General features: G+C 35.8%; 1 protein-coding gene and 1 long non-coding RNA gene across 7 annotated transcripts; both read right to left on the minus strand.

Annotated features, from left to right (window-relative positions):
• Positions 1–775: 775 nt before the first annotated feature.
• Positions 776–4,473, minus strand: LOC147482326 (uncharacterized). Of its 6 annotated transcripts, none has more exons than XR_015206159.1 (5): positions 4,418–4,473; positions 3,802–4,157; positions 3,625–3,694; positions 2,120–3,540; positions 776–1,392 (listed from the first exon to the last, which is right to left on the minus strand). It is a non-coding gene; the product is annotated as an uncharacterized LOC147482326 (long non-coding RNA). The 6 variants fall into 6 exon arrangements; XR_015206160.1 differs by lacking the exon at positions 4,418–4,473 and having other exon boundaries at positions 3,802–3,924; positions 4,017–4,411; XR_015206161.1 differs by lacking the exon at positions 4,418–4,473 and having other exon boundaries at positions 3,802–3,927; positions 4,017–4,411.
• Positions 4,474–11,327: 6,854 nt separating this feature from the next.
• Positions 11,328–11,903, minus strand: LOC147482327 (putative protein FAR1-RELATED SEQUENCE 10). The gene has a single exon (XM_086579282.1). The coding sequence runs from the start codon at positions 11,901–11,903 to the stop codon at positions 11,328–11,330; it is 576 nt and encodes a 191-aa protein (XP_086435408.1).
• Between the last annotated feature and the right edge of the window lie 2,937 nt (positions 11,904–14,840).

Genomic DNA, 14,840 nt, shown 5'->3' on the forward strand with positions numbered 1-14,840 from the left:
CCAGATACTCGAAGTTGGAAAAAATTGAAATCTTAGTGTTTGAATATACACGAGTTTTATAACCTTGGGGTAATAACAGTGGGGATTTACCAGAGGAGCCTGGCATGAATATGGACTATGAGGGGCCAACAGGATCAGGGTTTGGTACACACTACTATAAGAGTTTGGTGGAAGGGAAGGGAATTCTACATGCTGATCAGCAGTTGATATATGGCCAGTGAAGCAACTGCAAGTTGGGTTCAAACCTACTCATCATATGGACCACTATTCCAGCAGGACTTTGCTCAAGCTTTTGAGCCTTCGAGTCCTTACAAGTTCACTGGGTCAGATCAGACTCAATTGCTCTATGGTTTCCTCTGAAGGGCTATGAGAAGACGAATTTCTGCTTCGAAGTTTATGTCTATACTTTTAGTTCTTTTGTTTTGCTTTCCAAGTATGAGATGTAGAAGAAATTTTGATGTATTCTTTGTTCAGTTAGTTTCAGCAGGAAAACTCATTCTACACTGTTTCCATACAACCGGGACCAGGTTTTTTGTTCTTCAGAGATTTGCAATAAGATTGGAACTAAGTTGGCACACTTGGTTTAAGACATCAGAATTTGTATGCATGATACATCAAGCTCTAGAACCAATGAGTCACTATCTAACATTTACAAGATAACTGTTGTAAAAAAACATTATATTGCAATTAACACCTAAGTAATAACTTGCATTCACTTTCTGTTATCCAGCACCTAAACTTTAAAGTGTTAGGTATCATAAGATAGGTAGAAATGTTATGCCAACATTAAAAGTCGCATAAATTATATTTATCTTGTCACAAAAAAGAAGGCCACTTAAATGTTAGGGCCCTAAATGTTATACACGGAATTCCTTCTATGCAGTAAACATAATTTTCACCCCCTCAGGACGCACTTCTGATCGCTTTTGCATCTGCACGACAAGATAGTAGCAACTTATACAGTTACACCTATCAGAGCGAGCAAAATTTGATAGCATTTGCAATGTACAGACATGGTAGTCTTCTCCCTCACCTGCCTGAAGTGCTTTTAGTAGTCTTTTTCCTCCCCCTTTCAACCAATGCGTCAACATCTCCATTGCAAACTGCCTCTCAATAAGAGGGTCTTTACGGTTTACATCTTCAGTCCTCCCCGGGTCCATCGCATCAGGTGGTGTCCTGCGCTCCATGTACTTTTGGTACCAATCCTCATATGCTCGGGTCTTTTTTGCTAATTCTTTCCTGGTATCTTGCTTCGCATTAAATCTTCAGTTTCACTTCATCTTGCTGATGCAGCATGATATTTTTCATAACGGCAGAAAAGCTATATATTTTTCATAATGGTAGAAAATTTATCTCTCTCTTGTATCGTAAGATTGATACAATCAAAACAACCTACAAAAGTTATACATGATTGAGAACTAACTCTAACAGATTCCAAAAACTAACAAAAATGAGTGTATCTAGAAGGAGTGTATCAACTAATTCTGCAAATACCAAAAACTGCTCGACGGTTTTGAAAGTTCAGCATCAGTAGGCGGCAGCAAAAGGAAATTAGCTATGAAGTAATTGCCTCCAGCAGCAGCAACACTTGCTTTCCATCAGCAGCAGGCAGGCAACAAGGTAGCAGTAGCAATCACTACAACACACCAGTCATCACCACACCAGTCCACTACTCCACACCCACTATCACGTTTGTCTCCTCACACTTTCACTTATCAGCCATCTAAAATGTCCATTCTTCAGACATTGGCCTACTCATGAATTTTTGTGGAACAACTAGAGTCATGAATTTATGATGAAGAGATTCTCCATCTATCAAATTCAAAATCAAGGGACGCATATTTTTGGGAACAACCTCTCTTTCCAATTGAAATACAAGAGATCATTCAAAATTTATCTCTCTCTTGTATCGTAAGATAGATACAACCATAGCAACCTAAATTAAATTTCAATTTTCTGTAATGTACATCCCTAGCTATGGCGAGATAAATTTCCCGATGAATTCGATAAACTCCAAATGAGTCATGAACAACTAGAGTCATGAATTTCGGTGTTTTGATTTACAGATCTCTAAAACCGATATATACAAGAAGAGATGAGAAGAAATCGAGGAGCGAACCTGTTAAAGGAGACGAGGAGATTTCCTCGGCGTGAGAGAATTGCAGCTCAATGGAGCAAATTGGAGAGAGAATGAGAGGAGATAGACAACCCCTTCGTAATATTAGATTATATCGCGATTAAGGTTTCTGATTTGGATTTTATAAAATCCAACGGTTATATTTTGGTTGTCTGATGGCTGTTTCCATTTTGGTTGTCTGCCTAGCTAAACCGATATCTATATCTTAATATTAAAGCTCGTATTTTTCGAGCTCTATTAAAATTCCACGTCATCTCCTATTAAAACGGGAATTTCTCTCATATTAAAACAAATTCTAACACTTCTAATTAAAGTGGAAATCATTCTCTTCTATTGAAAAGAGAAAATCTAGCATATCTAATTCAAACGGGAATTATTCTCCAATTAAAACAGGATCTCTCTCCCAATTGAAAAAACAGGTTTTTAAAATTTAATTAAAATTTCATTTAAATCAATTTGTTAGAAAATTAAAACAGGTTAGTGACTAAAACGGTAATTCCAATTTTCTAAAAAAAATCTAAATGTTTTCAAAAGAGTCACAAGGGGTATTTTTCTCCCACAAGGGGTATTTTTTGAGCTCTATTAAAATTCCACGTCATCAACTTAATAGTTAACTTAAAATGGAAAACTCTTTTCCTTTTAAAATCCAATTTCAAACCGAAATCTCATTTCCTTTTAAAACCAACACTCAAATAGTAGCATAAAAACTCTTTATTTCCAAATTAAAATGGTATCCCTCCCCTAATTAAAAAACACGGGTTTTAAAAACATAATTAAAACAATTTGTTAAGAAATTAAAATGGGTTTTTAAGACTTGATTAAAACAATTTGTTAGAAAATTAAAATAGGTTAGCGACGTAAATAGTAATCACGATTTGTTATGATTGTTGAGCAAATTTTTAAAAGAGCCGGTGCGTATGCATGGATCTACTTTCTAGTATATATATATACAGCTTGGCTCTTAAGGGCATTTCTAATGGAGGGTGTAATTTTACACTCCCACATAGGCTCCACATAGGTGCCACTATGATTTTATACCCCCAATCATGTATGATATATTTAAGCAAAATATACACCCTCAGTAGTTTCCAATGGGGCAAAATGAGTGAAGTGTATTTTAAAGGACAGACGTTTGTCAGACTGACGTTTGAGAAATTAATAGATTCAAACGTCACTTTAAATAACGTCCCACCTTTGTTATGTTTCTTGAAGAAAAGTCCCGCTTCTATTTTAAGTGGCACGTCACTTTGAGTAACATAGTCAATTGTTTTACAAAAAAAAACATAGAAACAGTCCAGTAGACCGAAACTCTCCTTCTTCTTCCTCTCAACTCCATTCTTCTTCTTCCTTATCCGCATATATGATACTACAGTCTTCTGGTAGTATTGATAATTTTGGGCTTCCTGTAATACAAGACAAACCCATCATAAGAATCCAGCCAACTTACCATACCATAAAACGAAAAATAAGGGTATGACAAATTTTACATCAGAAGTATCTTGAGAGGAGAAGGTTGCTTGACTTCCTTCTTGTTCGCCAATTGCGACGCAAACCTCCCTACAATACAACAAAAATTGATCATTAACTATCGATCAAAGCACATTTAATACATTCAAGTTTAGAAAGAAAGAAATACAAAACTTAACAAATTGCTCACATCTAACCTTGTAATTGGTCGATTAACCAGAACCGAAAGAAGCTAGCTACTGCCTAAGTCCATCAAAGTCTGGGCGACGGCTTCCCTTGATGGATCTTATTCAATAACTGAACTTTTATCATTGACTGCACTGCTTTTCCATGAAAATCAAATAAACCCAAATAAGGCAAAGGATCAAGTATTATAACTAGGTTAAAAGAGAGAACTTATCAGGGGTTTTACAATCCTCTTTTGTTCACTACTGCACAAGGCTGATTCCCAAGTCCCAGCTACATTCAGATTGATCGTACACAAACCTCGTCGATTGCATCCAAGTCCAACTTTAGCCATTGCCCAAATCCCGTTCTTACACCACCTTTAAGGCTTTAATAATCAGCCAAAACATAATAAATAAACATTCAAATCAGCACAATAAATAAATATTTACACAAAGATTTTTAAATATATAGGAAAAGAAAACTAGCTCCGTATGAAAAACAAACAAAAAAAAATTGATATCTTAATAATGTATACTATTCTCTGTGAAAACTGTTATGGTTTGCTAATTAGGGGTTTTATTCGTAATTGAAAATAGTAAAGAGAACAGATAAAAAGAAATGAAAAACATGAGATACTTCTCTCACTTTCACTTGGCGGTGTGATTTGTTATTGGAGGGATCAAGTGAGGGGTGTATATTTATATAGAGGAGGATCAGGATATTTATATGGGACGTCACTTTAAGTAACATTTGAGTTGCAACAGTAGTAACGTCACTCCAAGTGACGTCCGAAAATTATTTTAGTCCGATGTGAGTTCGAGTGTCGCCCGGGCTTTTTATTAACTAATAGCGAGAGGGGGAATTCCACACCCTCTCTATCAACTAATACTATATTACCTACGGTTTACACTCCCCATTGGAAAGAGTTTTTTGATATTTGGGGTGTCCACTCTATACGGTTTACACCCCCCATTGGAGATGCCCTAAGCGGACTGATAAATACGGATTTCGAACGGACTCAAACTTAAAAAGGAATCTCACGTGAGTCTTAACCCAAAAAAACAACCCACCTACCAAATATAAAACAACTCTCCTATATTTGCTCCCTTTTTCGTGAGACTATCATGTTCTTTCTCTCTCTCTCTCACATCTCTCTCCTGGACTTTTGTCTTTCACTCCACTGCTTTTCTTTTTTTTTCTCTCTTCTTTCACTATCCTACTTCCCATTCATCTATTTTTCTCTTGTGTTTCTTTTCCATCTCCTTTATTATAGATTTTCCCTATTGTTGATTGGAGAAGATTATTGATTGTTTAGTAACTTCTCATATTCGGATGGGTTGATTTATGACTTTCAATTGGTTTAAGAATCAGTAACTTTCTATTGGTTTGAATTAGGTGATGTTGAAAAATAAAAGTCTGAAATTTAAACATTTTTTTTCGAGTGTTATATTTTGAGCAATAAATTTATGGTTTTTCAATTTAGTCAAAGATTGTAAAGTTAATTAATGAATGTGAATATCAATGATCGACATAAGCTAATAAATGAGGAAGCAATAGTAATTTGTCGGTTTTTCATTAAGAAAGCTATTGCATCGCCATCCTTAAAGATTTATGTATGAGCATCAACCCGCTTTTACATTAAAGCCAAAACTGTAAAACTTGGTCCCTATTAGTGTATGAGTATCGTATTAATTACATTTTTTAAATCTATCATTTAAAACAAATCTATTTATACTAGTGTGTAAATTGATCAGTCTTTCCCTTTGTGATTTTGTTCCACTACAAAAGCTTGATGATGAATACTAGTGTGTAAATCTCCCCTTTGTGATTTTGTTCCACTACAAAAGCTTGGTGATGAATGTTGCTCTAAGATTTGAGAATAATTGAGACTCCCAGTTTACTTCGAGTGGGAGCCCATTGTCTTACCACTTTCACTGAATCAAAATGGATGGCTGGGTTCTCACTGAAACTTACATTCGACATGAAAGAGACCCTCAGTCAAGCTCCAAGCGAGCACTTCTCGATTTGGTCGACTCCCCCTTCTTTCGCTCCCATTTTGTCTGGGCAGGATAATCCAGGTGATCCACATCTCAAAGCATTATTTATAATAAATACTACCGATATCGGAGGAGAAAGGCAGATCCATCGTCAAGTGATCTCTCTGTCCGCCTAAGCAGTCACATTTTCCCTCCTTGAGGCTTTTTGAAAATGAAGCGCATCACTCACTCATAACCTTTTTTGCAGAGAAAGAAAAAGCCATTGAGCAGTTATCCGTACGTGACGGGGGGATAGCATGGAGGGAGTTGTCCTGCAAGGAGGCCTACTACACCAGGTGCCGTCATCAAGGTGACCATCAATGCTTTCGAACTGGGTTCGCATGGGTTTTCCACAGGCTCTTGCTTTCCATGTCAAAGAGAAGGCAGGCAAAGAAAGACCCCGGTTACTGATAGCTAGCTCTAGAAATGACTATGCATTTGGACCTGCGACTGGTGCTTCCTCACTTCTAGAATGGAGAATTGTATCATGGATGGACTAATGTGCTTGGATTGATTGTATAGTGGTCGTTATTAAGTCGAACCAAAGTGGAAGTGAGTCTTTCATAATTTTTTCAAGCTTCAATGAATATTTTTGTAGTGGACATTGTTGTTAAGAAGAAAGAAAACGACTTTAATTTTTGCAGTAAGGTATTAGCAGATTAAAAAACAGAAGCTGGAGTGAAAGAGAACTGGAATGGCGGAGAGAGAAAGTAAGAGGATGAAGTAGTTTTTGCTTGTTCGTGGGACTTGTGGGACCCAACTTTTAGTTATATTTGGTTAACCAAACTTAAACACCGAAGGAGACACGTGAGATATGATTTTTGAGTCCGTTTGAAATTTGTATTTATCAGTCCGCTTAAGAGCCAAGCTATATATATATATATCGGGCCGGATAGGTTGACAGCCGAAAATCTAATAGCAACCTTACAGCCGAAACTCACTATTGGATCGCCCAATCTAAATTAGAAATCAAAAGCCCAAATATTGTCTTAACTAAATAGAGCAGGGGTATTTTAGTAAATTACTTTCTTTCTCTCCCAATTTTCATTTCTATTTTGTGGTCAAAACCCTTACCTTCTCACTCTTTCTCTCTCCAAAAACCGAAAATTTCCATTTTAACTATCAAAAATCAAAATCAAACCGAACCCAAAACAAACGTCTCTCCTCCAACAAACTATTCTATTTCACGTACCTAAATTTGAAATCAAAAGATCCCAAAACCCCCTATTTTCGATTTTCAGTACCCAAATTTGAATAACCCATTTTCGATTTGTGGAAATTGAAGGAGACATTATGGAGGAGGAGGATGAAGATGGTAACAAAGATGAAGATGAGAAGATAATGAAGAGGAAGGTATGGACGAAGACTGATGATCATGGTGTGCTTAAATGGTATATCTCAAAGTTTACATTTTCGAGCCCTGGAACTCTACTCTGTAAACCTGACAGTTTCATCAAATTGTGTATTCTAACAATACAACCGTTCTAGGACATAGCTTAGAAAATAGAATATTCCCAAGAAGAGGTTCTTCAAACTGTGGTATCCGAGGGTTTGATAACGAAGAAGGTTGTAGGTAATGCGGTAAGATTAGGAGTATGTAATCAAAAGTATCATCATCATGAGATTCCTGAACTGTTGAAGGCATACTAACAAAAGATGTGTACTCAAGGTTTCAGTATTGGGTCCAAAGTTAAGATGTAAGATTGAGAAATTGTTGTCTGTTTACATTGCAGTTAATGAACATTGAAGCTTCTTAAGTTGAATTCTAGTTGTTTGTGTAAACAAATGCATTTAACTTCTCTCAGATTAATGATGTTTCAGTTTTCTGGATCTCTATTTCGTCTGCACATCCACTAACTTCTCAGAGTTCATAGAATTTGTGTCAGGAGATGATTTGGGGGAGCAGATGTGGTCTTTTTGTTTTCATATATTATTAGCCTATTAATCTATTGTTCATAGTATTAACTTCCGTGGTTGGTATATACATTTTTGTAGTTTTAACTTCCGCGATCAACCCTTACCCAATGCTTGATGAATCTGATCGAGCTCCTAAGCTTCCTAAAAATAGGGACATAGGGTCTGATGCTGATTGTATGATTGAAAAATAAATGATAGTTCACTTTTAAATTGCATTTCCCTGAACGTGTGGTTCCTTGAAAGGTTCACTTTGTTTGTGTCATGACACTATATAACAAAGAAAGTTTATATACGACAATGTATAAGTTGTCCAACAAGAGTATGAACATTCATTGTTCATAGTCCAACAAGAGTATGAACACTGAATGTTCATAGTCCAATGGCTTCAAGGTATTAACATTAAAGCCTGTTGATTTCTTGTGAAATACCAGGGATTAATGGCTTTAAGGTTTGTTGATTCACACACAAGGAATACCAAACAATGGAAAAAAGAGAAGTAACTCTTAATATTATTAACTCAAACCAAAACTTAAAACCCTAATACAGACTACCATCCTTTATATAGGCGAAATACCCTAATTACCACAAAACTCGAAATTTTCTAAAAATGGAAAGTTTTGGGATAACCACATATTAAGAAACTATTAATCAAAATAGAACTAACCCAACTGACCAAATAAAAAACGGACTCTCCTATCAAAAGATATAGCAAAAACAAAACTTTCCTAAAACGGCAAAAACGTGATCTTGAAGGTCCTAAACAATGGATTTAGGGCCCGAGAGGGTTATGCTTATTTTGACATTTCCAATCAAATATGGCCGCGTCCATGTCTTTCCGACTTTGTTATCCGCTTTTCCAGTTCATTGACGTATGCCAAGTCCATTGACATATGCATCATATGCCAAGTCCATTGACATACGCATCATATGCCAAGTTCATTGACATATGCATTGGCAAACTGTACTGCATCAACTATGAACACTGAATGTTCATACTCTTGTTGGACTATGAACATTCAGTGTTCATACTCCTAGTGGACTATGAACATGAACACTGAATGTTCATACTTTTGTTGGACTATGAACATTCAGTGTTCATACTCCTAGTGGACTATGAACATGAACACTGAATGTTCATACTCTTGTTGGACTATGAACACTGAATGTTCATGGGTCAATTTGAGATACCCCTACTTCACCATCCCCAATTGAAATTTTTTTAGGAGGCACAACAACAAATTCCACAAATAAATTAAAAACCAAAGATCATCAACATCGAGAATCCTTCACAAACATCATACAATCACTGTCATTCTTTATACTTAGTCTATCCCCATTTAAGCAATATATTGGGTCACCACCAATCTCAAGTTCATAACGAAATGGGTTCGGGACAAGCATAAGAATCAATGCATTCAATCGAACCAAGCACAAATTTTTTGCATCAACATTAAAAATTCAATAATCAGACCCATTAATATAATCTTTAGCAGTAGTCACTATAGTCAATGAATTTTCCCCCATGGTGCACCCTCATTTGTATCTTGGGCAATGGAGTTTCAACAATTTAATTCAACTCAAAGATCCAGTTTATCATTTTCCATCTCAATCATAATTAAAACAAACATCCACATCACAAGTTCAAAAGAAAACAAGATATGTATACTATGAACGAAAACTATTTCTATCTACTCTCTTAATAATCATTATCCTTAACTTTGCTTGCATTAGTATCCTTAACTCTGACAGAACTCAAAACTTTGACACCCTTAACTCTGACAGAACTCAAAACTCTGACAAATTTCAGCTTGCATCAGTATCCTTAATAATAGACCATGAAAATGCAATCAATAACCAAAAATACTTACATTTCACACAGATTACACATTCTTTTTCTCTGTACAATTTCTCGAGTCATGGTTAGCAATCTTTCCATAGTTTCTACACATTCTTCCTGGATTGTTTAGGGCTATCTCCCTATGGGATTTAAATCTCTCCGCGTTCTTCTTTCTCCCTTTTGTTTGAAAAATGTTAGGATTCAAAATCAATATCTGAAATAAAGATTTGAAAGTCAAAATGAAATAAATATTAATATCAAATTAAACATTAAACCTATATCAAATTAAACATTAAAATTAATTAACCTGTGAGGTATCAATTGAAGGCTCTTCAACTGGAGGCTCTTCATTATCTGCGACACCTTCGGAAGTTTCATTCAACTTTGAAACTCCAATAGCCATTTCACCCATCTTTTCTATAAAATATAAATAAGTTTGAACAGTATTCCCTTCATCGTAAGCCACTTGAGAAGCAACCTTAATACAATGAGCCACTCTCAAAGGTTTATGGTTTTCATGGCCGACCACTAATCCAGTGTCAAACTCCACTCTATACGTGTTTGCCTTTTACATCCACCGCTTCAAAAGAAAATGCATTGGAATCTCTTCGATCTCGTAACGCTGAAAAAGCTTTAACATGCGACCACAAAATAACCCCATAAACTAAAAATGCTTACATTCACAGCCTCCCTCTAAGGTTCTTATATTGAAACTCACTTTCCGAACGGACTTCTTCTGTGGGTCTCTGAATTTCACCATATAGCTTCCGGTTCCATTGTTGACAATCTCGTCCCCATCAAATTTATATTATGTCTTTGCCTTCTCTAATTGCTCCTTAAATTTATTGAATGGATTAATTGTATAAACCTTCGCAGCATGCATAAGGAGAAAATCATCTTTAGGCACAATTCGTGAACTATGCTCGGTGCGGTAATCAAAATCTCTTTCATTCCTAGCAATCAAAGCCAAAGACCTCTCATTACCATGTACAAACTCCATCAGCCTAGTTGTCGAATTTACGAATTGGTCATAATAAAAATTCATCGATTCACTTCTCTCAGTCGTATGCATACCAGCAAAAAATGTGTTACTGAGATAACAAGGCACCCATTTCTCCCGTATATTATACATTTCTGTCAACTAAGGATTTTCAGACAACTCATTATTCTCTATTATTGTACACCATCTTTTTTCAAAATCACTAATCTTATACGAGAAAGAAATAGTGTTCTTCAAGTCAGTTACCAGTGTCTCAATTTTAGTAAATGACAGCTTCTCTTGAAATTTTTGCATAATATGCCAAAGACAGTAACAATGACGAGTGTCAGGGAACACTTTGGCAATAGCTGCAGTCATCGCTCTATCCTGGTCAGTGATGATTGCCGTTGGCGCATGACCACCCATGGCTGCAAGCCAGACCTTAAACAGCCATATGAATGTATTTTCTGTCTCATCTAGTAACAATGCTCAACCAAACTGAATCGACTGCATATGATGGTTGACTCCAGTAAAAGGGGCAAAAGGCATAGAGTATGCATTGGTATGATATGTGGTATCAAAAGAGACAACATCCCCGAAATACTCATACTGCACTCAAGACCTCCCATCAACCCAGAAAAAGTTTACTGCAGTCCTATTTTGATCTAGATTAATGGCATAGTAGAACTGGGGATTCTCGACACTCTTCTGCATAAAATAGTTAAGCACGGCAGTTGCATCACCTTCTTTAGGCATTTTTCCAGTCGAACCGTATTGATGGTTCCATCAATCCCTCTTTGTAAACCTAAGTTCTTCCCTATTAAAAACAGCTACAACTTTGCCGACTGGTAAACCATTTTCATCAAAAATTTCAGTCAACCTCTTCGCCGCTTCAGGCATATTTTTGTTTGATCTCATACAATTTCTCTTTACTAGACTAACCAAACCGTGGCTATGGTCATTTTCAGCACAACTTACATAGTATATATTTTCGTGTTTTCTTTTCGTAACACGCATTCTAGCGGGGCAACTACACCTGATAGTGTTAGTATTTTTAGAAACACCCACTTCTCCCACTTCTCTCTTGTTATGGAGCCCTTCATGAGAGCAAACCATTAAACAGCCCGTAGCCAAATCCACACCGCTTTTTTTCCGATCCGTCGACCGAACACGAGTCTCAAATCCCTCTTGTTGACCATACTGTTTGTAGTAGGTCTTTGCGTTGTCAACACTACGAAAAACCATACCTACAAACGGAGCAACTAGTTTATGCATTTCTTTGTCCGGGGATTTATTGGAAGAAGACCCAACAACTACGTCTTCTTCCATACTTATAGCTATATTTTCTGCCATTGACTCCATTATACATGTATTTCAGTTTGATTAAATTATTTAATCAAAAGATTCAAATGTAAAATCAATTATTCACAAAGCTCTGTTAAAGTTGATTTTTAGAATTTCAATTTTCGGTTTGATTTTGGGTTTGATTTCAGTAGTGGAGGAGAGAGTGAGAACGCGCGATAAGGTAATTAAGAGTTTGTTTTGGGTTCGGTTTGATTTTGATTTTTGATAGTTTAAATAGAAATTTTCGGTTTTTGGAGAGAGAGAGAGCGAGAAGGTAAGGGATTTGATCGCAAAATAGAAATGAAAATTAGGAGAGAAAGAAAATAATTTACCAAAATACCCCTGTTCTATTTAGTTAAGGCAATATTTGGGCCTTTGATTTCTAATTTAGATTGGATGATCCAACAGTGAGTTTCGGCTGTAAGGTTACTATTAGATTTTCGGCTGTCAACCTATCCGACTCAAGTTGCAAAGCTCTATCTTCTTAAGGTTCAATCGATTTTGAAGCCAATTTGTTTGAGGGATTTGTTTGAATAATTTTACATAAGTGCTTTGTTTTTGGAGCCAAAAATGCAAAATCTTTCGAAATATCGTGCTTAAGGTTTCTGATATCGGTTTGGATAATCTAACGATCTAACGGTCCAAAGTTGGCTGTTTGGCTGTCCGAAAGTTGGCTGTTCACCTAGCCAAACTGTGTGTATATATATATATATATATATATCCCCGCTCTTAAGCGGATGTATTTAAACGGACTTTATCTAAATATTGAAATTTTGCAAAATAAAATCCACGGTCCCTTAAAACCCAAAATCTGGATCTCGATCTTTCTCTCTCTTATTCTCTCTCTCATCTCTTTCGTGGTAACTTCTCTTCTTCCATTTCACTCCAACTGTAAAAGCAGCAAAGGATATATATATATATATATAGTGGTTTTACCAAAATAAAAAAACCAAATTATTATAGGAATGTGGCATCGGCGAAAAAGATAAAGCAAATGTAGAGAAATTATGTAAAGTTGCATTATGGTGTACTCAACATCGTGTTAAGATTGATAAGCGAATGTTTGCACACCACATGTACTGACTGAGAGAGGCGTTGGGGAAAGAACAGTTTCCAGCAGTGTTTGTAAAAGGAAGGTTTATAGGTGGAGCTGCTGAACTAATGAAGTTGGAAGAAGAGGGTAAACTAGAAATTTTCGTCGATGGGATTCAAAAGTTACATAATTGAAGAACTCAACATTTCCAGTGTAAAGCTAGTTGAACATCTCTTTAGTACTGGAGTCGAAGGTTTGTGTCTCACAACTAGTATTTATCCCATATGTTATGTATGGACGATGCTGATATGAAATATGAAATCTGAGTGACCGAGTGAATCTGATACTTTATTTTGAAAAAGATAAGGAATGAGGTAATGCACTCAGCACTATCAATAACTTGGACTAAAATAAATTTGAACCTATAAAATGCATACAGGGGAGTGCCCATAGCCCATAGCACAAGCGAGCTTGGTCATTGAATTGCCAAGTAAGTTAACAAGGCAACCGACCCTAACAACATGCATTGAGATGATAGGATGGAGCGTTATATATAGTAGTTAATAAGGGCAGTTTGGAATTCTTGTCAAACTTAAGTTTTAAGCATTCTCAAGAGTTTAAGCATTCAAGTGGTACTTTTAGCATTCATGAAACAAGAAAGTCCCTTCTGATGGACTTTTATGGCTTCAAAATAAAAATTTGATGTTGGGCCACGGGTTTTTTTTTTTTTTTTGGGTGAATGATATCCATGTTAAAAATAGAATTAATCATATATTCTGCAAAATATGAAAATAAACCGTTAAAAATTTCATAAATTTATTTATCATTTATTTTTTTCGATAATCCATCTCTTCTCCTCAAATATAATATATATTTTGTTTAACAAGAAATCACATGAGAAAATTGTCGTGATTTATATTCAAATTTGAGAAAAGAAAACAAACATGTTTTTAGAATTCAACAATCAACATTTAGCATTCAGAGAATGAATGATTCCAAGATTCCTTCAAAGATTCATAGGCTAAAAACAAACGACTGAGTCTCTTCACTACCCAAAACTTGAAGACACAAAAATGAATTATATATTATAAAGAAACCAAAAATGAAAATGCCCCATAGCTTTTTGGTACACATACTGCTGTTAACATTTCTTTATTTTTTGTAATCTAATGTATTTACTACAAACATTTCAACCACTTTATACTTTATCCGTTACATACTTGATAAATTTAAATAATAGTCGAGCGCTGTCGGCTACTTAATACTCATATTGCTTTGTGCCTTTGTGTTGCTTCTATGAACTATCTTGTCCAGGCTACTTCAATTTTGGTTTCAAAAAAGTCCCTCTCTGAACTGTTGACCTGTTGTTGACGAGTGAATTGCATATTTGTTCAGCGCTTCAGCTAGGAAGAAGGCTTCTTATACCTATTATCAACCAGTTACTTAAGCCAATGCATGGTTTTGCTTGGTCCACATATTGAATTCCATCTGAATTGCAAATTTCACATACTAGACATTGAAATTTGGATAGAGCAGCCATTTTCTGATACATCAAACTCGGCTTCCAAACTGAAACATTGTACTTATTCCTTGTAGGTATAAGCACCATCTTTTCAAATTCTAAGAAGCTATTGGTGTTTGTAATACCAGAAAAATTAAGCCATGAAACTTAGAAGCTATTATTCTAGAAATCATGCAAATCATTGAAACAAAGCTCCATGTAGATAGAGCACAGGATACAGAACAAATATTTTTTCCAGCTTTACCAAAAAACACTTACAATCACTAGACTAATCACACTAGACTAATCCCTACCTCCAACTCCAAAAAATTTACAAGATGTTAACTGAATTGACCCCACAATCTACAGCTGACAAAAATTTGCACATCCATACAAAGGACTACAGTTAGAAGATGACTAG

The sequence above is a fragment of the Coptis chinensis genome, chromosome 8, assembly GCF_015680905.1.
Source record: "Coptis chinensis isolate HL-2020 chromosome 8, ASM1568090v1, whole genome shotgun sequence".
NCBI classification, from domain to species: domain Eukaryota; kingdom Viridiplantae; phylum Streptophyta; class Magnoliopsida; order Ranunculales; family Ranunculaceae; genus Coptis; species Coptis chinensis.